At 59.9% G+C, this 27,336-nt stretch overlaps 2 protein-coding genes across 2 annotated transcripts; both read right to left on the bottom strand.

Moving 5' to 3' along the window:
- Positions 1-94: 94 nt before the first annotated feature.
- LOC308055496 (alpha-2-macroglobulin-like protein 1) lies at positions 95-13,080 on the bottom strand (the record flags this gene model as incomplete). The annotated part of the gene is made up of 31 exons (XM_080369476.1): positions 95-1,434; positions 1,538-1,606; positions 1,740-1,830; positions 1,926-2,050; positions 2,122-2,337; positions 2,437-2,651; positions 2,771-2,927; positions 3,095-3,169; positions 3,321-3,480; positions 3,614-3,695; positions 3,863-4,039; positions 4,211-4,285; positions 4,534-4,585; positions 4,775-4,896; positions 5,186-5,312; positions 5,389-5,614; positions 5,794-7,061; positions 7,312-7,457; positions 7,541-7,598; positions 7,907-8,134; positions 8,301-8,465; positions 8,625-8,734; positions 9,427-9,541; positions 9,625-9,754; positions 9,843-9,927; positions 10,076-10,229; positions 10,358-10,378; positions 11,024-11,076; positions 11,380-11,542; positions 11,939-12,128; positions 12,569-13,080. The coding sequence occupies 31 exons, from the start codon at positions 13,078-13,080 to the stop codon at positions 1,240-1,242; spliced, it is 5,562 nt and encodes a 1,853-aa protein (XP_080225602.1). The 3' UTR covers positions 95-1,239.
- On the bottom strand, positions 12,042-27,094 carry LOC308055485 (alpha-2-macroglobulin-like protein 1). The gene is made up of 21 exons (XM_080369455.1): positions 24,859-27,094; positions 24,209-24,398; positions 23,731-23,893; positions 23,569-23,621; positions 23,031-23,051; positions 22,299-22,452; positions 22,097-22,178; positions 21,891-22,005; positions 21,378-21,489; positions 20,470-20,579; positions 20,148-20,312; positions 19,282-19,497; positions 18,913-18,970; positions 18,684-18,829; positions 18,211-18,360; positions 17,503-17,721; positions 16,804-16,894; positions 16,593-16,692; positions 16,003-16,228; positions 15,800-15,926; positions 12,042-15,546 (listed from the first exon to the last, which is right to left on the bottom strand). The coding sequence occupies exons 1-21, from the start codon at positions 24,930-24,932 to the stop codon at positions 15,227-15,229; spliced, it is 2,892 nt and encodes a 963-aa protein (XP_080225581.1). The 5' UTR covers positions 24,933-27,094; the 3' UTR covers positions 12,042-15,226.
- Between the last annotated feature and the right edge of the window lie 242 nt (positions 27,095-27,336).

Raw genomic sequence — 27,336 nt, 5'->3', positions numbered from 1 at the left:
TATTTAAACCCTGGGGAGGGGACGGTGGCTTCTCTCTGTCAACAAGCACCTGAATCTGTTTTGATGGTGTGTCCCCAGGTCCCTCTTGGTGACAGTGGCACCATTTTCATGCCAAGGAGGGGACCGGGGTGGCACCTTGAGTCCCAGAGAGAACAAGATGGGGTGAGTGGCGGTGGAGATTTGCTGGGGAAGGGACAGTTGGTCTGGCAGGAGGGAGGAGGTCTTGGTCACACTCGGACACGCTGAGGAGTGGAGAGGCCAGGCCTGGTGCCCCAGAGCTCCCTCGGGGCGCCCCATAAAGCTGCCGCTGCTCAAGTGACGACAAAATATCAGCGGCAGGGACTTGCAGAGCAGCCAGTGGGGTCAGCCCCTCGGCTGTGGCTACCTTGGGTCCTGCTGGGGTGGGGGCTGTGCTGCAGGGGGAAGTGGCTGAGTCTGGAGCGAGCCATGCTGTGCTGGGTGCCAGCGGTGCTGTGAGCACCTCTGGGCCATGTTCTGCCCCCGTGGAGGGTCAGGGTTGTGGCCAGGGTGGGAGTAGAGACTGTTGGCCGTCCTGGTCCTCGGTGGCTGAGGGAGGTGGGGTGAGCAGAGGGACCAGCTGCTAGGCTTCAGGCTGTGCTAGAAGTTTCCCTGCTCTTGACCGTCAGCCACTTCAAAATCAAATCCAGGCATGCCATGAGAAGAGCGCCCCTCTGCACCCCCAGCCCCTCTCGGCTGCCCCTGTCCCTCCAGCTGAGCTCCGTCCCTCAGAGCATAGTGTCTCTTCCCCTGTGTGACCCCAAACCCATGACTGGGAACCTCCATAAGGTGCTCGGGAGGAAGGCCAGGACTGCTGGGGAGCCTCAGCCCCCTCAAAGAGGCACAGCTCCTCTCTGAACCCCACAACCCGGGTGCTGGGTCCTCCCTGACCTCTACCCCCTCAAGCTTCAGCCAGCAAGTCCAGATCAATCAACCCAGGGCTCTTGGCTGGGCTCCTCCATCCCCACTCCCTGCCCTCCTTCCCCTGGGTCCAGGGGCTCAGCACAGCCCAGGTTGGCCCTGAAGGGGCGGGGGGGGGGGGGGTGTCCCCATCGGGGTCCTAACGGTGGGTGACCCGTCTGCCTTGTCCTCTACCTGAGCTGCAGGGCGCACTGTAGGCAGCGTCCGTGCGGTCACCTGCAACAGGAAGGATGGTGAGCAGCAGGCTCAGGCTGAGCCGTTCCGTTAACGAGCTTTGGCTCGTCAGTGTGAACTGAAAGCTCAGCCGGACCCGCGCTGGGGCACTGCGGTTGGAAGGGAAGGGCTGGCAGTGAGGCCGGGCACCGCGGGGCCACGTCCCCAGCAGGGCTCACCCGTCTCGTAGTAGTCATACAGCGTCACGGTGGCTGGCTGGAGGTTCTTCACCGGGAAGTCCTGTGTGGCGGCGAAGGCAAAGGTCTCCTCCTCCTTGGTCAGCTGCGGAGATGACCCAAGGGTGAGGTGCAGCCATCCGCGATGGGGAAGCACCCCCACGCCCCAGCACGTGGGGTCCTGCTCCTGTCCCTGCGCCCCATCTCACCTGGTCCAGGTAAATCGTCACCTGGTTGGGCTGCACCTCCACCTTCTTCACCAGGTTCTGCCTCTTCAGCTGGAGGAACACAGCTCAGGATGGGCAACAGCCACTCCGGTGGGTGCCCCAGCACCCCAAGGGGCAGGGACTGGGGTAGGGTGGGTGCCCCGTTGGGGCAGAGGGGGTCCTGGGGGCAACGGGAGCTTCTCACCTCCACCACAGAGCTCTTGTCTGGGATGTAGCCAGACGGCAGCTTGGCCTCGATGACAACCATGTTGGTGGCAGGACGCTCCCCAGTGTACCTGCAAGGGCAGAACCCCGGGGTGGGTTGGGGTCTGCCCTTGCTCCTTGGTGGCCCCCGGCCCCCCCAGACGTGGGGGGCAGCTGCAGCCCCTACCGTGCCCGGAGGAGGAGGTGGAAGCGGGCCCTGGCGTCCCCCGTGCACTGCCCAGGCTCCGTCTCCACGTGGAGGTCGAACATGCCGGTGCTCGGAGGGGGTGGCACGTTGTAGCGCAGGGTCACCTGGGGTGACAAGAGAGTTAGAGCCACCCAGCGGGCACTGCAGGGGGACAGGGACCCCAGGCTGTACCAACCTGTACCAGGGCACAGCCCTGCCCGCGGGCTCGCACCCCGTACGTCCCCGGCAGCTCGTGCAGAGCCGCCCGCTGCAGCACCAGCCGGTTGCTGTTGTGCAGGACAAAGTCCTGTGTGGTGCCCGTGGGGGATGTCACCGTCACCGTGAAGTCCCCGTTGTTGCCGTATGTCAGGGCAGCGTACTTGGCCAGGCCTTGCAGGGCCACCACGGTGTCCTGGGCATGGAGAAAGCACCGAGCCAGGGTCACCCCTCGCTGCAGATCCAGGGAGAGGGGGATGCTTTGGAGCAGCGCCGTGGACCCTGGTGTTGGTACCTGCGTGGAGGCGAAGCCCCCGTGGGGGTTTTGCTGCTTGCTGAGCCAGTGGACAATTTGGGAAGCAGTCCCCAGGTCGGCAGAGGACACTTGGGGCTGGGAGAGGTAGGCCAGCAGGACGTAGGCAGTCATCTCCACCTCTGCCGGAGCGGCGGCAGCCCAGGAGTCAGAGGGAGTCAGAGCCTTCCCCTTTCTCTGCCAGTGGAGCTGCCCCTCTGGGAGAGAAGGGGGTGGGAGCTCAGCCCCCTGCTCCTGGGGTTCCCAGGGTGGGCTGGGGTGGCCCAGGCAGAGGATGGCACTGCCCGGAGGTACCACCGCCTGCTCCGGGTGGTACCTGTGCTGGTGCTGTGCTGGGCCAGGCTCCGCAGCTGGGCTTGCTGCTGCTCCCAGCGCCCTGCCAGCCCAAAGACGTAGGCGAGCAGTGCCTGCGTGTAGGGGTTGTCCGTGGCCGAAGCCTCCAGGCACTGCAGGGCTGAGCTCACCTTTGGGTCCTGGCAGGGAGCAGAGTCAGGAGCCAGCCCACGGGCACGGGAATCACTCAGAGACCCCAGTGAGACTAGTTGCGCCCAGGTCAGGCTAGAAGGTGGCCTGGAACAGCCGGACTCCCTGCCCCACCATCCATCCCCAGCCACTCCAGGGAAGACGGGGTCATCCTCACCGTTGGGGACAGCCCCAGCTCCAGCATCGCAGCGGTGACATAAGCTGACAATGAGAGTTCATCCGAGACGCCACCCTGCAAAGGGGACAGCAGGACACGGGTCTGGCCAAGGTGTGCCACTGGCACAGGGACCCCTCCTCTGCCTAGACCACGTGCTGGTGACATGCTGGGGTCAGCCCAGCTCTGGCCGTGTGTCCCCATCTCCCACCCCAGCCCACCCACCCACCTGCAGAGCGTTGTTGAAGAGCTTTCCCACGCTGCGGAAGCAACCTGTCGTCTGCTGCTGCTGCTTCTGCAGCCAGCGCAGCGCGTCCGTGATGTGCCGCTCCTCGATGGCCACGTAGGCTCTGGCTTGCCCGAAGGACTTGAGGACAAACGCCGTCAGCCTACGAGCCAGAGACATCAGAGGGATGGGAGACCCAGGCTGGGGTGTGCTCGGTGGCAGGGGGAGCCCTGAGGTGGCCGGTCCCTGGAGGGTCGCTGCTGCAGAGCCTGCCCGAGCCCCCTGGGGTCCCTCACCACGTATTGCCCGTGGAATCGCTCTTCCCGAAGGCGCTGTAAGAGCCGTCGTCGTGTTTGTAGAGCAGCTCTCGCTGGTACCCTGTGGGGAGGAGATAGGGATGAGTCTTTACAGCCCCAGGGGACCTAGAGACAGCCCAGACCCCCCACCCCGGGGTGCAGGTGGAAAATGGGGAGAGGCAATGTCGGGTGGTGGGGTCCCTCTGCGGCGAGGCAGGGTGGGATGGGGAGGGGCCCAGGGGTGCTCACCGCTCTGCAGGAAGCCCTGCGCCTTGGCGCGGATCTCGGGGAGCAGCTGCCCGCTCTTCTCCAGGTACTGCTGGATGTAGATGTTGGGGGCGAAGCGAACCATGTTCTGCTCCCCGCAGCCGTAGGGCATGGCCAGGAGGCGGTCCAGGTTCTGCAGGGCGTTGCCCATGATGTCACCTGTCCCAGGGGGACATGGGGAGCACCATCATCAGCTGTGCCCCCCTACTACCTACCCTGTATCCCCTTCCATCTCAGCTCCAGGTGGTCTCACCTCCCGCTGAGCTTGGGTCCTGGAGCTCTGCACCCTCCCCGGCCCAGGTAGTCCCTGGGCCCCCACCGGTCCCTTACCCATCACGGTGACGTGGGCTCGCTGGGAGCCCTCTAAGATGTTTTCAGGAACCTCCAGGGAGATTTCTTCAGTGACTGTGGGGATGGAGGGTGATGACAGTGGAGATGCCCAGCTCCTCCTGGTGTGGCCCCACAGCACCCTTGCCCACCCCCTTCCTGCTCCAACCTTCCCTGGGCTCAAGGCTGAGTTGCAGCATCTCAGCCAGAAGCCCCCAAGGACGCTGGTCCTTGCCTTCTCTGGCTTGGTGGCCCTCATGGCCAGTGGCCAAGCATCCCTGCACCATGTCCCCACAGCACTGCCGGCCACCCCCAGCTGGTCCTACCTTCCTGGCAGAGCAGGGAGCTGTGTGCCTTCTCCACCAGGATTCCTCCAGGCTGTGAGGAAGCAGCATCAGAGTTGGTCAGAAGGGACCAGGTCTGTGTCCCTGTTCCCCAGGGTCATGCCTGCAGCCTGGGCTTGGGACTGGGTGCTGTTCCACTCCTGGTCCTCCCACTGCAGCCCAAGGGCTGCTCGGACCCTGTCCTCAAACCTGTCCCACTTTCCTCCTCTGTAACCCATCTGACCTGCACCAGCAAGGGCTTTATCACGGTGTCCATGCACCCCTGGGCTGGCACCACGGGCACCTCGTTGCCACAGAGCTCCTTGGAGCTGAGTGCCTCGGTGCTGATGGTGATGTTCACCTCCCCTGTAGATGCAAACGGGACAGTTAGTCCCCACGGAGCCCCCAGCTCACACCACAGCCCCATGGGCTTGCATCAACCCTGGGGTTTTGTGTGGGGCTGGCTGGATCAGGATGGGGGTCACCAGGTTGAGGAGCAGTGCTGGGAGGCAATGGGGAGGGTAAAAGTGGAGTGGAGGAGAGCTTCCCAGGTGACACCGCATTTGCTCCCATCCTCTCTGCCCACCCCCTCCTCCAGGAGGATCCCCAAGCAGCAGAGCAAGGGGGTCCCCTTCATGACCCTGGTGCTCCATACCCAGGCTGGTGGCTCGCACGCCCCATCGGAAGGTCCTCGCCTCATCTGCGCAGATACAACCACTGTACACCTCGTCCGTGACCGCCGACACCTCCAGCTTCGCTGACTCTGCCAGCGTCACCTGAACCTGCCAGACCATGGCCACGGCTCCATCAGCCCCCGCCAGACCCCAGACCCAGGACGCCCTCCCCGGCCCTGCTCACCCGCAGGCACTGCCGCAGGTAGTTGAAGACGGTGGCCACGAGGGTGAAGGCTTCATGGCGGACCACAGCGTAGGGCAGCGCCAGCTCCACAAAGAAGGGCTTGAAAACCGTGAGGGTGGTGGCAGGGGCCAGCCCCAAGCCCAATGGAGACGTGCAGAACATCCCAGCTTCCCACTGGGTGATGGCATCGGGCACTGTCACAGTCACCTCTGCAGAGCCCACCTCCCTACGGGATGGAGAACATCAAGAGGCCACCCCACCACGTTCACCCACAGGTCATGTCATCCCCAGCTATGCTGGTTCACTGCCTTTGGGAGAAGGAGCCATCCTGAGGTCCCCAACCTCCCTCCATGCAGAAAGGGAGGTGGGGAGAGGACCAGGTCCATGGGGATCGTCCTCACTCACCCCACAGGGACCAGGTCCCACAGCCACGTCTCTGGGAAATATGTCCGGGGTGCTGGTGGCTCTTCCTGGATAGAGTTGACTGAGGTAGAAATGTACATTACTTCTGGGGTAGTCCGAAAAGAGGTGACACGGCTATCTAAGTCACCTGGAAAAGGCAGAGCAGAAATTAGGTCCACAGCCATCAGCATCTCAGCTGGACTTTGCCTGCAGGCAGCACAAAGTTGGCCAAAATCCTTTCCAATCCTCTTCAGTCCCTTCGATGCCGAGTGTATTTTCAGGAGGGCTCTAAATCCCCCCGAGGACACGGGAGCCAGGACTGGGCACCAGTTCTTTGCTCTTTCCTCCCCAAAGGGCTCAGTGGAGCAAGCAACCTGAGGGCTGTGCTGACCTAGGGGACCGTGGGAACCTGCCCTCCCAGGCAAGCCGAGCCTCTCTTCGCACGCACGGCTGGTGTTGGCATTGGTGAAAAGTTTCAGTGCCGCGTTCTGTGAAAAAGAAAAGAGGTTGTCCACCTCTGAAACCCAGCAGGAGGAACATCCCCATCCCAGCAGTAAATGGCCACAGGGCTGCAGAAGACGACAAGTGGAGGTAGACTGAGGTCCATGGGAAAGGGAAAGAACTTTGCCACAAGTGTGGCTTTCCCAGGATGTTGCTGTGCTTTCCCAGCACCCTGAGTGAACCACAACCGGCTTCTGGATGAAGAAGAACCATGTGGCATGGGTGGGCAGGGCCTTTACCTGAAATAACTTGTAGGTGTCCATCTGGGAATGCCTCCAAGACCCGAAAGGCCCCCTTCGAGGGGGAAAGAAGTCTCGCCGCCTTGGTACCCATGGGGGGATGGGAACGGCATAGTCGGGGAAATAGCCCCAGGAAAATGCTGAACAGGATGGTGGGTCCTGAATGCTTCCAGGGTAGTTGAATTCAGGGAGTACTTGGTAGACCTGGGAATAGATACGTGTGCTAGGTACAACACCAGCCAGGCACCTACCCCCTGCCCAGGAGCCACCAAGACACTGAGTCCCCGCCAGGGGGTCCAAGCCAACGTCATCTCTTCCCCCCACCATCCCAGGCTGGTCCCTGGGGCTGAAGCAGGGGCCCTGGGCAGTGCCACCACTCACCGCCTTCGCGTTGAGCTCAGCCTCGGGCTTCAAGAGCAGCACGCTGTGGTCCACAGCGCGGATGGCACACAGGGACCCTGGGGCAGCCTCCAGCTCCAGCCTCAGCACTGAGCTGGGCAGAGCCCGGTCCTCCGAAAAAGCCATCTTCACCTGGGAAGGACAGAGACATCAGGAGGCAAGGGCAGAAGAGGAGCCACCTCTCACAGAGGAGCAGGACCAAGCCACGGACATGGAGGTCCCTTCTAGACAAGGATAAAATCAGGCAGGTGGGTTTGTGGATCAGGGCGTGGGTGAAAGAGACTGTGATACTGCAGCGCGTCTGGAGCAGGATGGAGCTCAGGGCATGCAGCTATGGACAAGCCATGGAGTGATCCCCCCAGCTCCAGCAGCCTCCGCTCACCTTGTTGGGGAAGCACTTGGCCACGCTGAGCTCGGTGCTGTCAGCCACCATCTCCCCGTTGGGCAGCACCACGTAGCCCAGCACCTTGGCCGTGGGTGCCAGCTCGGGGCCGATGGGCAGCTCCAGGGAGAAGGAGCCTCTCAGCCCTGCGCCGTGGGAAAGGAGGCGACGTGAGGAGCAGGCAGGGAGAGCAGAGCCCTGCACAGCCCATCCACGCCTCAGGACCTACCAGCCTCTGCAGGCAGCTCTTTCCTGAGGACGGTGGCAATGGTCCCCTTGGCCAGGACCTGCAGAGGAGGAGATGGGAACAATGAAACTGATCCTGAGCGGGGAACCACAATGCCCTGACTGAGGACGGACTGAAGGGTGACAGTGTTAGGATAGATTTTGACCTTGCCCAGCCTCCAGCCCCCCCCAGTATCTCCCACTGGCATGCAGGTCCAACAGTGCCAGCAGGCACCTCAAGCGTTGGTCCCTCACTCTAACCAGGACAGATTGCTTATCATCTTGCCCTCAGAGATGTGTGTGTAGATGTGGACCTTCACGTCCACCCACCCTAACGCCTGCTGCCCTCCCTCCCCAGGCCAGGGCTCACCAGGAAGATCACATCCAGGCTCTCCAGCTGAGTCCCCAAGGCTTCCTTGCTGAAGATGTAGTCCACCCCGAGCTGCTGGGGCTGGCCACAGGGCAGCTCGCCCGCCAGCCGGTGGATCTGCAGGAAGCTCCTGCTCACCGAAAAGAAGGGGCTGAGGTACATGTCGGCATTTTGGTAGGTGAGTGTCGGGTCATTGCTTGGGGTGTGAGCTGTCTCGTTGACCTGACCCTGAGCAATGGAAGTGGAAATCAGGATGGTGAAACCATCCAGCAGCCTGTGAGGTGCTGGTCCTGGTGCCAGGCATCGCTGGTGCAGGCTTGGAGCGGTGCCCAGCCCCGTACTACTGGAGAAAGCAGCATGGGGACCCTCGAGGGGCGGAAGATGGGTCACCTACATGCAGGGAGACTGTGCCACTCCAACCAGCGGTGTCCAGCTTGAAGGAGGCTCTCCCCGATGTGTCTGTCAGGAAGGTCTGTCTTGTCTGTTTTCCTTGCTGGCTAATGATGAGCAAGAGCTGCTTCTGCGGCAGCGCGGCACCATCAGCTCCCTTCAGCAGCATCTGCACCACCAGGGGAGGGGAGATGCTCCAGGCTGGGCTGCAGCCGTGGGGCAGAGGGCAGGGGTGGGCGAGCAGGGCTGGGGGTCAGCAGGAGCAGGACTGGGTGCAGCAGGGAAGCCCTGCGGTGTGGGGGGATTCCCCCCCCCCCCCCCCCATTACCGTCCCGGTGTAGGGGATGCCCAGCTTGTAGAAATCATCAGTGTTTTCAAATGTGACAGTGAAGATTTCAGGTGAAATCTTGAAGCTCTTGGAGTTTTTCAGCTCCAGCCCTGTGGAGAGGGAGTGGGGAGCTGAGGGTGTTGTGGGGACACAAGGCACAGGTCAGCTGCTGCCAGCTCCCCTGTTGGGGTGCAGAAGAGGTCCCGAGACATTTTAGGCTTTCCCTCTGCATCCAGCACAAGAAGAGAAAAACCTTTGCATCGTGTTTTAGACCTAAAACCAGGGTGCAGGTGGCTGCAGAGCCTTCAGAAAAGGCTCTTCACCAAAGCACCATGGTGCAGGGTCACCTCAGTGCCAGTGGGCCCAGGAACATCCCTTGGTCTTCTCTTTTTTCTGAAGCCAAGCTGCCAGCAGTCATTTCTAGTGTGACCGAGGTGGTGGGTGAGGGGTTAGCTCGAAGAAGGAAGCCACGCTGCCAGCCTGGTTGAACCCACTGTTCTGCATTGCAAGGACTCAGCTTGCTGCTGGCTGTGGTGTTGCTGGATCTTGGAAAGGCATTTTTACCTCCTGACCGTGTCTCTGGTCAGAATTAGGAGTATTGCCCAGCTGACCTGGCTCACAGCCTCTCCTGGACCTGGTCCTTGCACGTGTGCACCCCTAAATCACAGCGTTGCTTTTGGGCTTCCCTGGAGAAGACCAGTACCCCCATGCCACGAGCATTTGGGTGCATGCAGGGATGGACGCAAAACCACGCACCAGCAGCAGTGCCCATTCCTGAGCAGGAGAACACCACCGTCCCTACCTGTCCCATCCTCCACCAGCAATGCCTGGACTTGACATTGCTTCTCATACATGGAGCTGGTCGGGTTGAAGGCAGTCAACAAAATCTCTGTGGAAAAGCAACCGTTCTTCTCCGTCTGGAGAGAGAGAGGCAACGCCATCAGCCCCAGTGCTGGGAAGGGGCTGTCCTGGTGGCACCCGCATTCTTGGCTGTGCTTACCTGCCCGCTAACCTCGATGCAGTTCTCTTTCTGGGGGGCACCGTTATGTCTATACAGGAACATGATGGGCCTGAGGGGCTGGCACAAGGTGGCCTGGACCTTGCCCTGAACGGGCTTCCCGTAGGTGTAGCTGTTGGGTGGAGGGTGGTGAGGATATGCCTGATGGACTGCATCGTGTCAGATCCCCCCACCCCTTCCCTCCTCCCGGCACAGCTCACCGCCCACAAATCTCTATCTGGAACTTCTCGTCCTTCACCAGCACCACAGCAGGGACATCAATGGTCACCTCAAATTTGGGCAGCACTGATGGAGAAGCAAAAGGAGAGAGGGTTGTTGCTCGCAGGACGAGGACAGCGGTGCCTGGGTGGCCAGGGGGACCAAGACATGGTGCCCACAAGGACGTGCCAAGGTGGGCCTCCCACCCTCTGTGCACCTCCCAGTCCCCGTGTACCATATTCCTCCACGCTGAAGGTGTGGGTCTTCCCCTCCACCTCAATGGTGTAGGTGCCCAGGGCTGGCTCCGTATCCAGTGGGAGGGACAGCTCCACGATGCCCTGACGCAGGGTCACCTTCTGCCACTGCGCAATGCGGTTCCCGCTGGGATCCTGCGCATAGGGACACGCGGTATCGGTACCCCACGACGCAACAGCCCGTGGCAGCATTATGCCTCCTAGCCATGCCGCCTTCCCAAGCCCACACCACCCAGGAGCCTCCCTCCACGTCCCAAACTGACCTTCAGGAACACGAGGGGCAGCTGCAAGGCAAAAAGAAGATGGTTAGAGGAGAAATTCAAAGCCCTCCTGGGGTCTCACCAGGGTAGGGACATCTATGGAGCCACGGATGGAGTAGAGGGAGAGTTATTTGTGGGATGCTGAGAGCTTCCAGCCCTTCAGTTTGCTTTGGGATTGATTTTGAGCCTGTGGGCAGCTCTAGCTGGGATGATGGGAGAGGTGGCATCTCCTTGTGCCTTCGCAAGAAGCCAGCAACCGTTTCATCTGGGAACCTCCCGCACTTCCAGAGACTCAGACAATTGTTCATGGTGCCGGAGACTGAACTCGCCTGTGATCCTGGTACCCGCTGACTTGATGGCTACCAATAGCCTTTCCCCACTTCCCACTTGCCATCGCCACATCCCTAACCGAAACTTTAAGTGGGTATGTTCCCATGTCAAACATGTGATTCTGCTTTCTCTTTCCTTAGCCTGCTGAAGCCTGCGTGAACAACACAGGGCATCCCTGCCCCTGGGGAGTGCAGCCACGCAGGCAGAGCTGGCTGGGGCAGGATTCCCAAGGGGAAAGGCACCGGCTGACTCCCACACCTCTCTCATGGCTTGCCGAGACGGTGGGAGGGCAGTGCGAGGAGTCCTGTCACCTCCCCCCTTCCCCAGCCCTGCTCTCACCTTCTTACTGCTGGGAGTGAAGTCTTTATCCAAAGAGACGATACGAAACTTCACTGGAAAGAGCAAACAGGGATGCAGGAGTGAGTGCATCCGCAGGGAGGGGGGTTCCCCATGGGGAAGGAGGATGGAAATCCACCCTGCGCCCTGCAGTGGGGCACTGACCCCTAAGTAGCACAGCCTCCAGCACTGCCAGCATGTCCTGGCATTGCCCTGGGCCAGTGCTGGGGGTCTCCGTGCATCCCAGGATGAGCCCTGCTATTTCCATGCAGCACAGGAGCAAGGCTGAGCCTCCTGCATCCCTCTCCCACTACGTCCTTCAGCCCAGAGCAGAGTAGTCCACCTGGCCCCTCCCTCACCTTGCTGTCCAGGCTTGTAGACAGCCTTGTCTGTCTGTATGAAGATCCCAGGCTTCAGGGCTCTCAGCATCACCTTCTTCTTCTTGGAGACATCCAGGGAATCTCCTTGGATTGAGATGTGCAGGTCTACAATTTCCTCCTTCCCTTTGGTAGGGGCTGGAACCTGCCAGGGGGAACACCAGGGTGAGGACAAGGGATATGCCATGGCCAGGATGCTCTGCTCACTCTGAGTTCCCCAGAGCACTCCACACCCACAAGGACACCTTCCCCAAGCCAGGATCTGGGAAGAAATGCCCCTCCAACACCCTGCCCTAGTCTGCAGGTCTGCTAACTGGGGGATTATTTTAGCTACTGAATGTCTGGGCTGAGCCTAGAGTCGTTTTGCCTGTGTAGGGGATGAGATCCTACCAACAGGTGGGGAAGTCACCCCTGCCTCCAGCCCTGCATGGGACCACAGCCCTGTGCTCATGGGAGCTGGTGGAACCTGCGCTGCATGGAGACAACAGGGTGTCCAGAGCATCCCCCTCCATGCTTACGGCTGTGCGTGGGTGACACTCACGGGGAAGGTAAGGTTCAGGTACAGATGAGGCTCCTGGACCTTCCTCTCCAGCAGAGTGATGTTATGGGTCCTGTCTTCTCTCTGCAGCTGGACAGTCACCTGGACAGGCTCGGAAAGGCCACTGAGATGGACCCACAGCATCGCTGTGTGTGGGTGGTACATCACAGCTGGGGATGTGACCACGTAACTCCTGGCAAGGCGAAGTGCTGACATGAGAGGTGTGGCAACGAGGCACATCCCGGTGCAGACCTCGTGGAGGTCTTGAAGAGCTCCCAGGTGCACAGAAACTGGTTCTGGGGTACAGGGCCACCTACCCCAGCCTCCCCACTCTGCTTCTGGGCTCCCCTTGGCTTCTCAGCTCAGCAAAGCAGAAGCCCTGCACACACATCTGCTGCAACTGAGGTTGCACCTACAACAAACCATCCCAGAGCTACCGGCCCCAGCAGCAGCCCCAGGTGCCATGTCCTCAACGCTCACGGGCAGGGGCAGCCCACCAGCCCGAGCATTTCCACCCTGGCCAACAATCCCACGCAGGGGAAGGATTAGCTCCCGCTACGTATGACCAAGGAGCCAAGACTAAGCGCCCTCCCCGCAGGCACGGACAGACAGACAGACACGGAGAGGGCTTACGGCGCTGCAGACGCCCCAGCTGTGAGGTGCAGGAGAAGGAGCAGCAGGACAGGCAGGGCAGCGGGGGACCTCATGTCTCCAGTGCAAGCAGGCATCGGAGACAGCCACAGCCTCCTTCTCCAGGTGTTGGATTGCCGTAGACCTGCGTCCGCTCTGCTGCAGGAACTGAAACGAGATCTTTGCTTTCCAGGCAGTGAGCAAACAAGGGCTGGCAGAGGGATCCGGCGTGGAGCGGCAGATATAGCCAAGGCAATGTTTACCATCTGCCCACAGCTTCCTGGGTTCAAGGCTCTGATGGATTTTTGCAATTTGAGGAAAGGTTCCCGAAGAGGTTCAAAACCAGGGGGCAGGACCCACCTCCACACTGATTTTCTGGGAAATGAGGGCAGGAGTGGGAATGAGTTCCCCAAATGAAAGCAGGCAGCACATCGTGAGAACAGTCTGTGAGCTGGTGGCGATTTCGCGGAAGGGCTCGTTTCCAGGTATTGCATATAGAGCCGAGCAGTAGACATTTGGGCTGGTCACAGGTCTTGGGCTTTTTTTGCCCAGTTTCCTCCAATTTCAGCAAATTTGGGGGCACAGGAGCAGGACGGTGTTGGGCTGCTGTGCCAGCTCCACTAGCTCTCATTCTTCTGGGTGCCTGGGAACTGAACACTGGCCGGGGCAGGGGCTGAGCCACCTCTTTCTGTCCTGGTGGGAATTTCAAAACTTAATTCCTTTCAATACCTAAAGGGGCCTTATAAGAAAGATGAGGACAGATTTTTTAGTACAACCTGTAGTAATAGGACAAGGGCTTAAGGGTTTTGAACTGAAAGAGGATAGATATAGATTAGCTATTAGGAAGAAATTCCTCACTGCGGGGGTGCTGAGGCACTGGCACAGGCTGCCCAGAGGAGCTGTGGATGCCCCATCCCTGGAAGTGTCCCAGGCCAGGTTGGATGGGGCTTGGAACAACCTGGGCTGGTGGAAGGTGCCCCTGCCCATGGCAGGGGGTTGGACTGGATGATCTTTAAGGTCCCTTCCAACCCAAACCGTTCTGTGAATTTAGGAAAGTTGAGGCAGCTCCACAGCAGCCACAGGCAGTCCTGCATGCGTCCCCTGCTCCGGAGTTTTGCACTCCCCTTCCCTTTGGGGACAGGCAGAGGCACTGCTGGAAGCCACAGATGGGGCTGACCTCTTTCCTGTGGGCTCTGGGATGACCACAGCTGCTGTCCCCACGCCTGCCCTGCTCGGGCTTTGCTGGATTCAGCCCTGTGCTCACCCCCCTGCTCTGCAAGCGCAGCCCCACACAGTGCCAGTGTCTGCAGGAGGCTGGTCCCTTCCACCCCCGTGGACCTGAGGCTGGTCCACCAGCCACCCAGCGTGTGGGCACGGGTCAGTGCCCCAACGGGCACCCCAGGGACAGTTCAATGTGACAAGGAGCTCAGGGTCATCAGCACATGGAGCCTGGCAGGGCACGGGGCAGGATGCAGTGGGGGACGTGAGCAGCGTGGTCAAGGGGAGATCGATTCAGGTGCGGGCAGGAGCTCAGCCTCTCCGGTGGTGCCTGGGGGGCTGCCGAGGGGAGGAGCGCACAGAGGATTTGTCACTAGTGCCTGACCTTGGAGCAGAAGCCAGAGCGCGTTGTCCCCCAGCCCCTCCTGAGCAGGCACCACTGACCCCCTGTTGTGTTGTTCCCTCGGCTGCCTTGTTCCCTGTGCAATGAATTCTCCCTCTGGTTTGGTCTCAGCTTTTTATTCAGCAAAAAAAAGTGAAGGTACAGCCCCTTTGACATGTCATTAAGGTGGGCAGGAGTGCTGAGCCCCTAATGCAGAGTGTGTTTTGGGACACAGGGCTGGCTTTGGTCAGGGATGGTGGGAAAGAACCTGAAGAAAGAGAGCTTTCTTGCAAGCAAAACATTTTTCTGCTTCCACTTCCCTTACCCCACCTGCATTTTTCTTAATTTTTCAGCCTGGCTGAGCAGGGACAGGGACAGGGCTGCACTCAGGACAGCCCTGAGCATCCTCTCTATGCCCAGCCTCCAGTCTTGCGCTGAAGTCCCAAGGCTTTTTGTCAGCCTGGGGTTGGCTCACCTGCCTTGCTCCCCTCTATGAGGGGTTGCACTGGCATCAGCTCAAGGGAAACCACGACTCCGCGGTGCGCAGCAAAGCAGCTGCTCCCCAGGCAGCCCCCGACCCCGGTGGGATGGCAGGGTTGCTGGCGAGTGGGGCTGGGATTTGGAGTCCTTGTCTCAACCATCTTGCTGCAGGCTCCTGCTGGGTCAGGTGGAAGGGACGAAGGGATGGGAAAAGGCTGCCAGCCCTGGAGACCATGGCTGTCTGGTGGGGTACGACAGGGTCGGGAGCCGAGGGACAGCCAGGCAGCTGCAAGTTTGCTTTACATTGGTCTTGGGAGCTTTAAAAACAGGAATACAGCATGTCTGAGACCAGCATCAGCATCAGCCTTCCCTTCTCTGTCCCAGAAATGCCTCTCCACCCCTGCCAAACACCCCGTCCCCACCAGCCCATCAGCTCCGACGGGCCAGGAGAGCTCAGGGCCACCCCCGCTGTCCTTGGCACAGCCCCACGCTCACTGCGATGAGGGGAGCAAACTGAACATCACCCGACCAGCAGCTCAGACCCACCAGTCTCCCCCCAAAAGGGAAAGGAAGGCACCATCCTACTGATGATCCCTAAGCCTGCACACAGGCTCTCCCCTCGCTCTGGGTGCTGGTGCTCCCCCGCCTTGCAGCACCCACAGGTGCCATCCAGCATGGCCAAGGGATGGGGAGATGCTCCACTCTGGGGCCAACTGCTTTGGGGGCAGCTCTGCTCCTGGCGAGAAGATGGTGCAAGCCCACCACCTCACTCTGCTCACCTGCACCAGCAGCAGTTTTGTCTCGATGTCCACGTGCCCCTGAGCTGGCATCACGGGCATCTCAGTGCCACAGAGCTCCTTGGAGTGCAGGGCCTTGGCGATAACGGTGATGTTCACATTCCCTGTGGAGGTAGACGAGGGACATCACTGTGACACTGCCTCGGGGGCTGGCTCCAGCTCAGAGCCATCCTGGGGAGCCGGGAAGGGGGAGGGTGCAGTGTGACTGGGAAATGGAGGGAAGGGGCTGGAGAGTGGAGAAGGGAAAGGGGAGAGGGAGGAAAGGGTCAGGAAAGCAGTGGCAAAGAGGAGTTTTGCAAGTAGCCTCACTGCTGGGGTCTCCTCCTCCCTCCCCAGCCCTTGCCGTCCCCTCCATACCCAGGCTGGTGGCTCGCACGCCCCACTGGAAGGTCCTCTCCTCATCTGCACAGATACAACCACTGTACACCTCGTCCGTGACCGCCGACACCTCCAGCTCCGCCGACTCTGCCAGCGTCACCTGAACCTGCCAGACCATGGCCACAGCTCCATCAGCCCCCGCCAGACCCCAGACCCAGGACGCCCTCCCCGGCCCCACTCACCCGCAGGCACTGCCGCAGGTAGTTGAAGACGGTGGCCACGAGGGTGAAGGCTTCATGGTGGATCACAGCGTAGGGCAGCGCCAGCTCCACAAAGAAGGGCTTGAAAGCCACGAGGGTGGTAGCAGGGGCCAGCCCCAAGCCCAATGGAGACGTGCAGAACATCCCAGCTTCCCACTGGGTGATGGCATCAGGCACCGTCACAGTCACCTCTGCAGAGCCCACCTCCCTGCAGGGTTGTAGAAGATGGGCAGATCTCACAGGCTGAGTCTGATGGACAGAGCCAGCAGAAGGAGCCTGTCAAGCCCCTTCCTCTAGGTCCTGGGGACCACTGAGGGCCATCACACACTTGGAGATGGGCAGAGGTACCATCAGTGTTCTTAACTCTTATGGCATCCCCTGCCTACAGGCCAGACTGCCCCAGTCTCTCCTGGGGGAAGTGCTGAGGTCCAAGGGAAGGGGCTGCACATGCCTCAGTGTCATTCCTGGATATATGGACACTGAACTGCAGGTCTGGGTGCTGCACCCAGAGGCAAAGCTGATGCAGCGAGGACAGTCCCTTGGCTTGAGGTCTGCTGGGGCTCCTTACTCACCCCACAGGGACCAGCTCCCACAGCCACGTCCCTAAGAAATCCACCTGCATCCCTGTGTCCCCCATGACACCTGCCTGCTCATCTTCCTCCAGTCCTTCTCCTGCAGACAGGACACAGCCTGAGCACGCTGCCAGCAAGGATGGGAAGAGGCAGGCTGTGCCCACCCAGCCTGCAGCCAGCACGGGGGCTGTCACAGGCTCTCCCCGCTCACCTCGGGGGTATAAAAGGCTTTGGTAGCTTTGACGTCGGATGTTTGTTGCACAGCCCAGCTGAGCATTGGTGACAGCTTTCAGACTTGCATCCTGAAACATGGCACATGAAAGAGAACACCACCGTGCTGAAGCCCAGAGATACCGAAATGATTTTCCATCCCTCTCTGAAGAAAGGAAGCGACATGTGCTTAAAGCCCCATGCCAGAACAGAGCTCCCAAAGAGCGGGACCCCCCCCCCCCCCCCCCCCCCGCCACGCTGCAATGGGAGTGCTGGAGAGGAATGTCTGTGCCAGGGGAACTCTCCTGCTGCACCAGGGAGAGTTGGGAAATATCAGGTGGATCTGCTCTGCCTGCCCCATTCCCAAACAGCCACCCTGGCCAGCGGGAGACACACAGCCCAAAAAAGCAGGGGGATGCCAGGCCAGTCCGTGCTGATTGCTCCAAGCCCAGATTTGTGATGGGAAGAGCAGAGCTTAGCCCCCTCCCTGTGAAATGCTGTTGTGCCTGGACTGACAGATGCCTCTCACCCAGCTGTCCCCGGCTGGCGAAGCGAGGGGCAGGGCATGTCATCTGAGCGATGTAAGAGCTTGGTACATGAGCGTAGATGTGGGCTGGGTGAGGGACCAGGTGCCCCCAGCACCCTGTGTAAGCGTTGCTGGGAGGAAGAGCAGCGTGAGGAAGGGCTGGAGGGCTCATACCTTAACCAGGCTGTAGGGGCCTGGCTGGATGTCATGCACTGGTACCTCCCTGCGCCCGAGGCTGTGGAAGCAATCCTTCCAGCGATGCCTGGGCACATCAAAACAGTTAATGGATGGAGCCTGTAGTGCGGGCTGCAGATTTGTCTGACAGCGAGGTAGATCAGGTTCTTCGACTTGAGGATAGCCATCTTCAGAAAACATTGGGATTAACTTATAGACCTAAACAAACACATGAATTCTGAGGGAGAAAGACCACAAAATGCTCCTGGCCCAGCTCTGACCCCTTTTGCCCCCATAGCTTCTGCACCTCTGCAGGCAGCACAGTGATGCTGCCCTACAGCCAGCCCCAGCCCTCTGCTGGGACCCATCACTGCCCCATCTCTCTTCTCCCCAAGGGCAGGGGATGCTTCCCACCGCCCGCACCCTGTTTGCAAGGTTTCCACCCCAGTGGGCCCTGCAGAGTAATTCAGTGGCTTAGCCCACCCCCGTAGGTGATGCACCATCTGCCCTGCAAAGTCCCAAAACCCGTGGGTGGTGTCAGGGGCTCTCTGGGGGCTCCCAGACACCCGGCATCCATCCTGTAAGGGCAGCTCCCCCAGGGTCCCTACTGTCCTGCTCTAAAATGGGTGACAGTGGCAAGAAACTGCTGTCCCCATGCGCCAGCAGTGAGTCTGGTCCAGCCCAGTGCCAAGGTTACTCCAGACTCACCACACTGGGGTTGACCTTGCCCTGGGCACCAGAGGACCGTGTGCGTTGTTCCACAGCGTAGACGGCACAGAGTGACCCTGGGGCAGCCTGCACCTTCAGGCGGAGCTGCGAGCCCACCAGAGCCCTCTGCTCCGAGAAGGACAGATTCACCTGGAGAGAGAGAGGAAGCCTTTGGGTTAGGGGAGAGGGTGGCTGTCCCAGGGAGAGCTTCGTTGCCACAGCCTGACCCCAAATCCCAGTGGAGGATGGAGAGTGAGGACCACGATCAAAGCCAGGAGGTGGTTTGCAGCAACAACAGGAATGGGCAAGGAAGAACAACGCCCCCCCCCTCCCCCCCAAAAAAAAAAAAAGGCAAGCCTGGGACAGCCGGTTGCAGGGGATGAGGAAAGCCTCTGCTGAAGAGCAAGGTGCAGTGCCCACATCTCCCACCGAGCCCAGCAACAACTCCGCCAGCTCCAGCAGCCTCCGCTCACCTTGTTGGGGAAGCACTTGGCCACGCTGAGCTCGATGCTGTCAGCCACCATCTCCCCGTTGGGCAGCACCACGTAGCCCAGCACCTTGGCCGTGGGTGCCAGCTCGGGGCCGATGGGCAGCTCCAGGGAGAAGGAGCCTCTCAGCCCTGTGCCATGGGAAAGGAGGCGACGTGAGGAGCAGGCAGGGAGAGCAGAGCCCTGCACAGCCCATCCACGCCTCAGGACCTACCAGCCTCTGCAGGCAGCTCTTTCCTGAGGACGGTAACAATGGTCCACTTGGCCAAGACCTGCAGAGGAGGAGATGGGAACAATGAAACTGATGCTGAGCAGGGAACCAGCACAAACAGATGAGGGGAGGCTGTGGAGGATGCTCAGGGAGAGACTATTAGACCCACAATGTGCAGGAGGGATGGAAATGGTGCCCCAAGACCTGACAGCTCCAGGATCCATCCCTGAGCACTGAACTCAAGAGTGCCTGCCCAGGGTTGGCTGGAAATGGCTTCTGCTGTAGCTTAACCCCAACCACAACCAGCCTTATTCCACTCCCTGAGCTCTGCCCTTCGTGCAGTCTCCCATCTCTCCCCAGGAGAAGGCTCACCAGGAAGACCACATCCAGATTCTGCAGCTTCATCCCCATGACCTTCTCGTCGAACAAATAATCCACCCCGAGCTGCTGGGGCTGGCCGCAGGGCAGCTTCTTTCCCACCCTGTGGATCTTTAGGAAACTTTGGCTGTCCGAAGAGGAGGGATACAGGTAGCGAGTGACGCTTTGGTAACGGAGATACTTCTGGCCTTCATCTGTCTTGAGTCCAGCCTGACAGGGGGTGGGAGGGGAAATGGAGGCTCTTAATGGCAAAGACCAGCTCAGCAGCAGAGCACAGGAGGGGTGGAAAGTCACTCTGTCGCTGTGACTGTGACACCCCTGCAGGAACATGCCAAGAAACACAATCCAGCTGGACTCAGCACCCAAAAAATAGAGCTGTGTGCCATCAAGGGGCTTGTCCAAGGGACACTCAAAGGGGCAGCCAGCAGATGGCCGGAGGTGGCAAGCATGGCTAAGCAGCACGTGTGGGCAGATGGTAGGAACTGAAAAAGCATCCCACAACTCTCTGATCTCGTGCCCAGATGGTGAAGGTAGAAAGGATTCTGAAATTTGGCAGTGAAGTATGAAAACGGTAAAGGCAGAGAGAAGGAATTAGACCAAGAACGGGCAGAATGCATCAAAAGTGAGAGCAGCCCCTTTTCCCAGCACAGGAGGAGCAGGGAGGGTGCCAGGGTCTGCAGGGTCTGACAGGCAATCACGGTGTCAAACAGGGCTAATAAACATGTGGAGCTCTTTACCATAGGATGCTGTGGGTGCTAAAGGACCAAGTACAGTCAAGGGGAGGCTGGAAGATTTTGTGTAAGAAAACCTTTGTGATCTTTACTAAATCCAGGATGCCTAACAGGGCGTGGGGCACTTACGTGCAGGAAGACCTTGCCATTCCAGCCAGAGGTGTCCAGCTCGAAGGAGGCTCTCCCCGATCCATCCATGGGCAGGGTTTTTGTTTGCCCTTTTCGTCCAGTATCAACCACAAGCAGAAACTCCTTCTCCTTCAGGGCAGAGCTGTTGGTTCTCTTCAGCAACATCTGCACTGGCAGGGAAAGGGAGATGCTCCAGGCTGGGCTGCAGCCGTGGGGCAGAGGGCAGGGGTGGGCGAGCAGGGCTGGGGGTCAGCAGGAGAAGGACTGGGTGCAGCAGGGAGCAGGGGAGCCCTGCAGGGTGCACCCCCCCCCCCCCCGTTACCGTCCCGGTGTAGGGGATGCCCGGCTTGTAGAATTTATCGTTGTTTTCAAAGGTGATCGTGGCCATTTCATCTGCAATTACACAGCTTCTGGTCACTGTGCGCCACATTCCTGCAGAGAGGAAGGGGAGGCGAGAGAGGCACTCAGCAACTTGTCATTGCGATTCCCCCCAGGAAAGATGGGTCAGAGTGTCTCTGACATGCAGCATTAGACGTTTGCTCCCTACTGCTGGCTTTGCAAGTGGCCACACACAAAAAAACCCACCCTGTCCTCTTGCAGGCAGTGGTTAGGGGCAAGTCTGCACAGTGCAAAACCACACTCGTTGGGCAACAAATGCAAATCCCAGTGCTTAGGCGTGATGGGAGCTGTAGTGTGAGCGGGGCCACACTCAGCCGAGATCTGTGTGCTGCCAAAATACCAAGCTTTACCCCAAAATGCCCCTCTTAATGGCTGCAAGCAAACAGAAGAGGCCTCTCACAGCTGCACTGCGCTGAAATTGGGCTTTTTATTTGACCCTAAGGATGCGTCTAACAAGCCCTCCCAGGCACAGCACAATTATTTGTAACTAGATTCAAGTCAGAAAGCCCCAGTATGAAAAATAATTACCCCGGTAGCTCTCCAGGCACTAATCAAGCACACTAACTGGGCTCAGGAAGGCAGAGAGTGGGGAAGGAGATGTGGATGATGGAGGGATACCTAGGGGTGGGCTGTTAGAAGGGGAAGAAACTCCTGATCTGCCTTCAGGACCTAAGGGATTGCTCCGTCAGTCAGGAGTAGAGGAAAAATGGCAGCAAAGAAAGTAAGGGCACAGAGCAGCTGCTGCTTGTGGATGGGAAGGACAGAGACCCTGGGGACATGTGGTAGCTGTGCCACATCCTCCAGGTGTCACCAGCCCAGGGCAGTGCTCACCGGTCCCCTCCTCCAGCAGCGTTGCAGAGACATAGAGCCGACTCTCATGGAAGCTGGTCAGGCTGAAGGAAGCCACCGGCACCTCAGTGGAGAAGCAGCCATCCCTCCCCATCTGAAGGAAAGAATCACCCTGTGGCTGGGCCCTTGAGTGTCACCTGCTGTCACCCTTGGGCTCCCAGCTGCTGCCAGCCCTGCTGCTGCTGCATCCCTCCATCCTGTCCTGCCAGCCTTGGATCCTGCGAACTTGCCCCCCTGGGGCTGGTACTGCGCTCTGCCGTGCAGCTGGCTGTCCCGTTCCTGCCCATCCTGGCCTGAGGACCACCCCGAGCCCCTGCTCCACTCCTCTGTGCTCTTTGGGATGACTCCGGGTTTGCAGCACTGCCACGTGAGAGCTGAATCACCCGGCAATGCCCGAACGATGCACCCAGCCATCAACAGCCCAAGCACCACAAGATGAGGAGACATTTCCAGGGCCACCAGCCAAGTGCCTTCTCCCTTTCCTGCTGCCCTCACCTGGCCCCTAAACTCAACACAGTTCCTCAAAGATCCCTCCAGGGAAATATCATCTTCGTGGGACTGGCACAGCCTGGCTTCAGCTCTTCCCCGGAAAGTTCTCCCAGATGGGTACCTGTCAGGAAGGGGAGCAGATGGGGCGGCTGTTTGGGGGAGCACCGTCCCGGGAGCATCCAGCTTTCCTGTGAGGCTGCTCTCCAACTCACCACCCACAAATGTCCAGTTGGGTCTTATCGTCCTTCACCACCACGCAGGGCAGCCGGATCAGCACTTCAAAGTGGGGTGGCCCTGTGGGGAGACCAGCAGCGAATGGGACTGTGCCCATCTCTTCTTTTGGGAGTTTCTTGCCATCCCATACAATGGCTCCCCGAACACTCCGTGTGGAGCCCAGCCTTCATCCCCACGCACCGTCGTCCTTCACGCTGAAGGAGTGCTGCTTGCCCTCCACCTCGATGGTGTATGTGCCCAGGGCCGGCTCCGCAGCCAGCGGGAAGGACAGTTCTACGATGCCCTGCCGTGGGCTCACCCCCTGCCACTGCGCCACGATGTTCCTCCTGGGATCCTGCAAACAGGGACACGGAGCTGACGGGGCTGAAGATCGGCTGCATGGCAGTGGTGGGTTGATAATCTCAAGGATCAAGTCACCCTGCGTATCCTCACCCGAAGCAGAGGTTTTGCCCTGCCATCACACTCAGAGTGGCATCACCTCTCCAGAAGGAAAATGCCCACCCTGGGGATGTATTAGCTGAGCTCCATCCTGGCTACACCAGCTGGAGCTGGCAGGGAGATGCTCCAGCCTGTACTGGGAGCTCAGGAGGTTCCCCAGGTTGGGTTGAAGTCTCTGTGGCAATAGCCACTGCTGTCTCCGTCCGTGTAGCCTGCCCCTTAGCAGCACCTCCGCAGAGGACCCCCTGTTTGGCGGGCAGACGGCGAGCTGACCCCGAGTGGGCTGGAGATGTGGACGAGGAACCCAAGCCTTTTTCCCTGCTCCTTGTAACTTCTCTCAGCACCCACAGCGGGCATGTCCCCATCCCTGCTCCTTGTCCCCACACCAGCTCCTTGTCCCCAGCATCACACACGTGCTGTGGCCCTTTGCTCCGCGCAGGGGAGCCGACACGCTGGCGCAGGGTAACGACTCACCTGCATGACCACCAACGGGAGCTGCAAAGAAAGAGGGGAGCAGCATTTAGCACGATGAGAGCACAGGGCGCTGAGCTCGTAGCTGAGCCTGTGGGATCTGGCTCGGCCCCTGCAGAGCTGGTTGCTGGGCTGGGGGCTCAGAGCTGCGGTCACTGCCTGGCTCCCGCTGCCCTCTCCAAGCAGCAGGGTGCGAGGCTGCGTTGTGCAAACAGCATTAGCTGTGCAATGGGGCCTGGCAGCACCGTGTAGCACCGGGAGTCTGGAACCGGTGGGTGTTATAGTGGTACATAAAAGCTACGCAGGAGGGAAGAGGGGGAAAGGGAACAGCTCATCTGTGCCAGTGCCAAAAGCGAAGGGCTGTACCCTGGGCACGCAGGCTGGGCAGAGCTGCACCCCTCCTGCTGCCCGTCCCTTCAGTGTTTGGGGGATTCCCTCCCTGTGGGGACGCTGATGGCTGTGCCACTGCTGCCACCGAGGCTTGGGCACACCGGGGATCCCGTTGCCTCCGCATCCCCCCCGCACCCCGATCCCGTCTCACCTCCCTGTTGCTGGGAATGAAGTTTTGATCCAAACGGACAATTCGAAACTTCACTGGAGGGAGCAAAGGTGGGAGCAGGAGTGAGCGCTAGGGCTCAGGACCCAAACCTGGCAACCCCATCCCAAGAGCCAGCAAGCTCTCCCAGCAGCTCCTGCCCCTTACCAGTTTGTCCAGGCTTGTAGACGTCCCTGTTTGTCTGCACCAAGGTCCCCAGCTCCAGGGTTTTCACCAGTACTTTCTTCTGCTCAGACACCTGCAGGGAACCTCCCTGGATGGAGACGTGAAGATGCGCAACCTCATAGATGCTTGCAGGAGGGGTAGAAACCTGCCGCAGGGGAAAGCAGAAATGGTTGCAAAGCCTTTATGTTGGATGCCAATGAGACAGTGCACCCGGCCCCCATCGTCACCACCCCGTGGCCCCATGAAGGCACCAGGGAACTGGTGTGCATGGGAAGATGATGCAGATACAGCCAAAAAGGTCTCTGTACACACCCATGTCCCTCCACTCTTCACCTCACTCGTTGCTCATCCAGGATGGACCCCACGTCCCCTCCCAGTTGCCCCAGGCCCCTCTGGCAGCAGGTGGGGGATGGATACCCCTTCCCAAGGTCCTCAGCCCTGTTGTGGGGCCATGACTCACGTTGGAGAAGCGGGGCCAGTTCAGCTGGAGGATATCGCTGCCTTGCTTCTCCAGGGTGATGTTGGGGACTCCGAGGCTGCTGGCCAGGTGGAGCGTCACCCACACGGGCTCGTCCAGGTCCATGAGGTGGATGTGCACTTTGCCAGTGTATGGATAGTACAGCACGGAGGGGAAGAACACCACGTAGTGCCTGGTGGAGGGGACACCTCAGTAGTGGGGGAGAGCAGGGAGCCCTGCCAGATTGCAGTGCTCCCTTCCAGATTCTCAAGGCAGAAGGCACGTGGGGTTTTTTCCATCCCATGGATGCTCTCCGCAGGGCTATGCCACCCAGCGCTGCCCCATCTACCCAGGGAGGCTGGCGAGCGCACGGAGCAGAGCAGAGCCGAGCCCCCTTTGCCTAAACACCTTAGGAAAGAGCCGAGGGGTCAATCAAGAGCGGAGGGAGGAAAGGCTCCACTCACCCACTGGCTTCTGTGTGAGGTTGCACCTCCACCAAAACAGCCCAGAGACCCCAACCCCTGGCACAAAGTCCTCTGTGGGGACAACCACCACCCCGAGCATTCCCACCCGGACCAGCAACCACAGTCACAGCAAGGATTATCGCAGCGCTGAGACCGACCCCGCTCCCTGCAGGCACAGACAGGGCTTACGGCTTTGCAGATGCTCCAGCTGTGAAGTACAGGACAAAAAACAGCAGGCAGGGCAGAGCTGCCACAGACCCCATGCTTGGAAGACCAGTGGAAGCAAGGTGGTCCCAGAGCCCCGTGTGCTGAGTTTTCTTCTTGTCTTCAAGCCTTCACCTCCCGACTGGCAGCAAGCAAAAGCCAGCAAGGTCTCTGGCTGGGACCCAGCCATCCAGCCAGGACAATGTTTAACCACCAGACCCAATGTTTGCTGGGTTCAAGGTTCTAGGCACCCAAAGCACACCCATGGTGGTGGGCACACTGCGGGACTGCTGAGCCACCTCGGAGCTGACAGAGCTGCCACACAGACCCCCGGCAGCAAGGCAGGCAATAAAGGGGCTTTCTGCAAAATTAAATCCTTCACGTGCACACTGCCCTTGACCATCTCCATGTGGCAGTTCCTGATCCGGTGAGTTGTTACTCATGGGAAGTCTCTTTTTTTATTTGCTCATGTTTTCGCCTGGTGATATCTGTCTGGGCAGACAATTGCCACGGGTTTGCAGGATTTCCTCGTGTAATGAGCCAGCCGCTGCCTAGAGTGGGAACGATGCCAAACCAACACTGCACCCTTGTTTGGCCACGGTTTGCACATCTTACTGGAAAGACGGGAGGTGAAGCCTGCCCACCCTGCTGCCAGCACTGGGACAGCCACATGCTGTGTTTCTCCCTGCCCTACTGTCACTCTGCGGTGGCTGTGACGGGAGCTGCTCGGCTGGGAAGGAGCCAGCAGATGCCCAGAGCTCTGCCCGGCTGCAGGGAACGGGCCAGGGGAGATGGTGGCTGGTGGATGGGTCTGGTTGTACCATGGTCTGGTGGCCATGGGGAGGTCCCTCCTGCTCCAGGTGGGCATAGTCCAGGCACCTCTTCCCTCTGAGGGTTCTGGGATGTAACGGATGCTCTTCCTGTGCACTTACTGCTTGTCCCCAAGGCAAGGAGAGGTCTACTTGGGACCTAGTCCACCCCAGTGTAACTCTCACTCTGCCACATGCTCCTCACACCACCCAGCGCTGCACCCCACGGAGAAGCTGTGGTGTCCACAGGGATGCTCCACCTGCAGTGATGCAGGCACCCCACACGGCTGTAAGGAGATGGATCCCCCTCCCAACTCCCCCCTCGGCACCCGAGGCGCAGGCAGGACTCCGTGCACGCGCAGCATCAGGTATGCACCGTTTAATCTTGCACCCTTGTCTCATAGTTCAGCCTCAAGGATGCTGTTCCCCCTCGACCTCCTGCCCCTGCCAGGCCTCACTCTGCGCTCCGGACCCCTCCCCAGAGCTGGCTGCAGCTGAACAGCATTGCCAGCTTGCAGGAGCCTCTGGAAGAAGCAACCCAGCAAGCCCATGGGTGAACCCCACCACGTGTCACACCGTCAGGGGTGGAAAAGGGAGTGGGAAACCCCCCAGCCCAGCCTGGCACATCTCTCCCCCCTACCCGGTGTGCAGGCAGGAGCCACCCGGGCACACGGGGCTCGTTACCCAGGGCCAGACACAGCGTCAGGTTTGGGGGAGACAGTTAATGCCCTGGGGAGGGAATGCACAGCCACAGAAAGGGGTTTCTGGGGGCACCTTGCACTCTTTCGGGGTGCTGCTTGGTCCCCCTCCTGCACTGCTCTGCTTCCCCTTGCACCGAGGCACCATCCTGCTCTTGCAGGCTGCCGGGGCAGTGGCAGGTCTGGCAGACACATCCACAGGGGACAAGGGGACAACATGCCTCAACCTCTGGCTGTGTCACCTCCCTTATTTCCCCGAGGGGTTCAGTCCCTCTACCTAATTACTGGCCCTGGTTGTGTCCTCCTTGCACTGCGGGCTACCCTGTCCCCTGCCAGCACGGGCCCCAGCGCAGCGTAGGAACGGAGGCTGCTCAGCACCCTGGTCCACACAGCGATCTGCAGACAACTCAGCAAGGGCATCAGCCATGACCTGACGGACAGTCTCTGTCAGTCTGGGGACATCCTTTGGGCTCAGGCCACAGGTTTCTACCTTGGGGAGGATTCGGATGGTGCACGTCCCTGGAGAGAGAAGGAAAAGGCCAGGGATGCTGTTAGATGAACCCACCAGCAACCAGGTCTTCCCACCAACATCCTCCAGCACCAGCTGCCTCCCCATGCCTCAGTGTCCCACAAAGAGACCTTCAAGCCCACATGCCTCATCCCCACCAATAGTTCTGCTTTCCAGCAATGGGGCTTCTTGCCCATCACTTACCAGACGTGAATTTCTTATCCTTGGAGCTGAAGAAGTCCCAGTATGGGGAAATCACAATGGGGAAAATGGGAACCTATAGGACACAGAGGGTCAGGGGAGTCCTCCATACAGACCCTCTTCCCAAGTGGGACTCTAGCTCCTGTGTGTGTGCCCCAGGCTTCAGCAGGTCCCCGTCCCCTCCCTGGGTCCTGCACAGCAGGGTGCCTGTCCCTGGGGACTCCAGAACCCAAAAGATGCTGATGTC

This window comes from Falco punctatus, assembly GCF_963210335.1.
Source record: "Falco punctatus genome assembly, chromosome: 19".
NCBI classification, from domain to species: Eukaryota; Metazoa; Chordata; class Aves; order Falconiformes; family Falconidae; genus Falco; species Falco punctatus.
The sequence above is the reverse complement of the archived record's forward strand: the minus strand, read 5'-3'. Positions and strand labels throughout refer to the sequence as shown.